Raw genomic sequence first — 2049 nt, 5'->3', positions numbered from 1 at the left:
AGCATGGTCTCTCCAGCTCAACAAGCCGTAGAGCAAGCTAAATCCGAGATGAAAAGGAAACGAAGTCCATATCGTCGTCAGTCTACCAGAAAGCGTCGACGAATACACACTTCACGGACACACCTGAAGAAACAAAAAACAGGTAAAGCAAAATGAAAGGCGAGTAAAGTGAGCAGAAAATCGGTAAAAAAGAACAAAAAGAATCTAATATCGCAATGAATTAGCCACCTACACAGACGGCCGTAGAAAACCTTTACTATCAAGACGTGTTACCGATATCACAGATTACGAGCGATTCCGTTGTGGAATTCGTCGTTAGTGGAGAGAACGGATTGGAATTGATCGATTTTCGAAACACTTTGATATATGCCAAGGTAAAAATAACGAAAACGGACGGAAGCGCCATAGCTGTTACTAAAGACGTGGGACCTGTCAATTTGTTCTTACCTTCTTTATTTTCGCAAGTGGACGTCATCCTACAGGGGACGACCATCGTGTCTACGACCAGCCATTACCCTTCAGGGCCTACATACAGAGTCTCCTTAAATATGGTAAAGAAGCAAAGACGACCCAATTGACTACTCAGATGTGGGATAAGGACGATGAGGGAGACATTGCTGAACACAGTCCTAGAACCGGTTCAAACGGAGCGTTGCTAAAAAGGGCTCAGATGTTTTCAAGGTGGGAAGGTGTTAGACCTGGTCGGCCCGCTCTATCACGATTTGTACAAGATGGACAGGTATATATTGAATCAAGTCAACGTCAATATCAAACTTTACGGATCTTGTCTTTTGTCTCTTGTCCGATACCACATCGGCTGATTACAAGGTAGTATTCGAAGACATTCGACTGCACGTGAGCAAAGTCAAGGTCAACCCAGTCGTCATCTATGCACAAAGTCAAGCTTTAGGAGTGACCAATGCCAAATACCCGTTTCCGCAGACCATTCCTGCCGGGACAACAAACTTTACATACGTAATATATTTCAAGGCATGAGACCAAATCTGGTGGTAGTTGGATTCGTAAACGCCACCGCCACCACCGGTCACTATGAACAGAACCCTTGGTTCTTCCAACCTTATGACGTCACATCTATAGGACTCTACGTCGACGGAATACCGGCGGGTGGCAACCCTTTAAAACTCAAGTACGGAGCGACCGGTGGTCAGACTACCATTTCCGTTCTAAGGAACATGTTACAATCGACAGGGAAATGGCTCAACGATGCCGGTTCTGACATAGAAAGGGACGACGTTGCACAAGGATATGCACTCTACACCTTCGAATTGGAACCTACCTTTCAAACCAATCAATATCTCACCTTGTTTAAACAGGGAAACATCAGACTAGAGGTCATCTTTGGAACGGCACTGACAGCGGCAGTGTCCTGTATCATTTATTGCGAATATCCGGGCTATTTCGAAATCAACGCTGCAAGAGACATAGTGTTATTATGAACACTTCACAGCTGCGCTGTGCCATAGACTGCGATTCTGTAATGAGAAAAAGAGTCATGGGAGTTTACGCTCATGACGACGTATCCGACAAAATACGGTCATTTCAAGTCGGTTACATCGTTAATACGGACAATAGCGATCGTCCAGGAAGACACTGGGTGGCATTCTATTGTGAATATAAAGACGAGAAGGAATTCTTCGACAGTTACAGACATTTACCTAGTTATTTTTCATTTGAAGCGAACAGCTACAATGAAAGGCGATTGCAGAGTAACACGTCGAGAGTGTGTGGTCAATATTGTTTGTATTACCTGTTGAATCGTTGCAGGGGAGTATCGATGAGTTCTATCGTAAAACAATTTGGAAATAATTTGGAAGAAAATGACAATTACGTGTACGAATACATTCAGAATTCGTTTCCTTACTGTTTTTATCATACGTGTACTCATCAGACATGTTGTGCTGAATTGTAAATATAGTCATGATGTATAGAAACATATGTATACATAAAAAATTGCATTTTATGATATTAAATATAAATAGTAAAGTTTTGTATTTGTGTCTTCATTTGCTACGATGGCGTGGTATACTA

General features: G+C 42.4%; 1 protein-coding gene across 1 annotated transcript; it reads left to right on the top strand.

Annotated features, from left to right (window-relative positions):
• The first annotated feature begins 992 nt into the window (after positions 1 to 992).
• On the top strand, positions 993 to 1457 carry LOC110462110 (uncharacterized protein F54H12.2-like). The gene has a single exon (XM_021515945.1). The coding sequence runs from the start codon at positions 993 to 995 to the stop codon at positions 1455 to 1457; it is 465 nt and encodes a 154-aa protein (XP_021371620.1).
• Positions 1458 to 2049: the final 592 nt, after the last annotated feature.

The sequence above is a fragment of the Mizuhopecten yessoensis genome, unplaced genomic scaffold (genome assembly GCF_002113885.1).
Source record: "Mizuhopecten yessoensis strain PY_sf001 unplaced genomic scaffold, ASM211388v2 scaffold10751, whole genome shotgun sequence".
Taxonomy (NCBI): domain Eukaryota; kingdom Metazoa; phylum Mollusca; class Bivalvia; order Pectinida; family Pectinidae; genus Mizuhopecten; species Mizuhopecten yessoensis.
This window is presented reverse-complemented; position numbering and strand designations above follow the sequence as displayed.

Bases quoted from the DNA above. Each gene is read 5' to 3' on its own strand.
- LOC110462110 (XM_021515945.1), top strand. From the start codon at position 993: ATGAGACCAAATCTGGTGGTAGTTGGATTCGTAAACGCCACCGCCACC.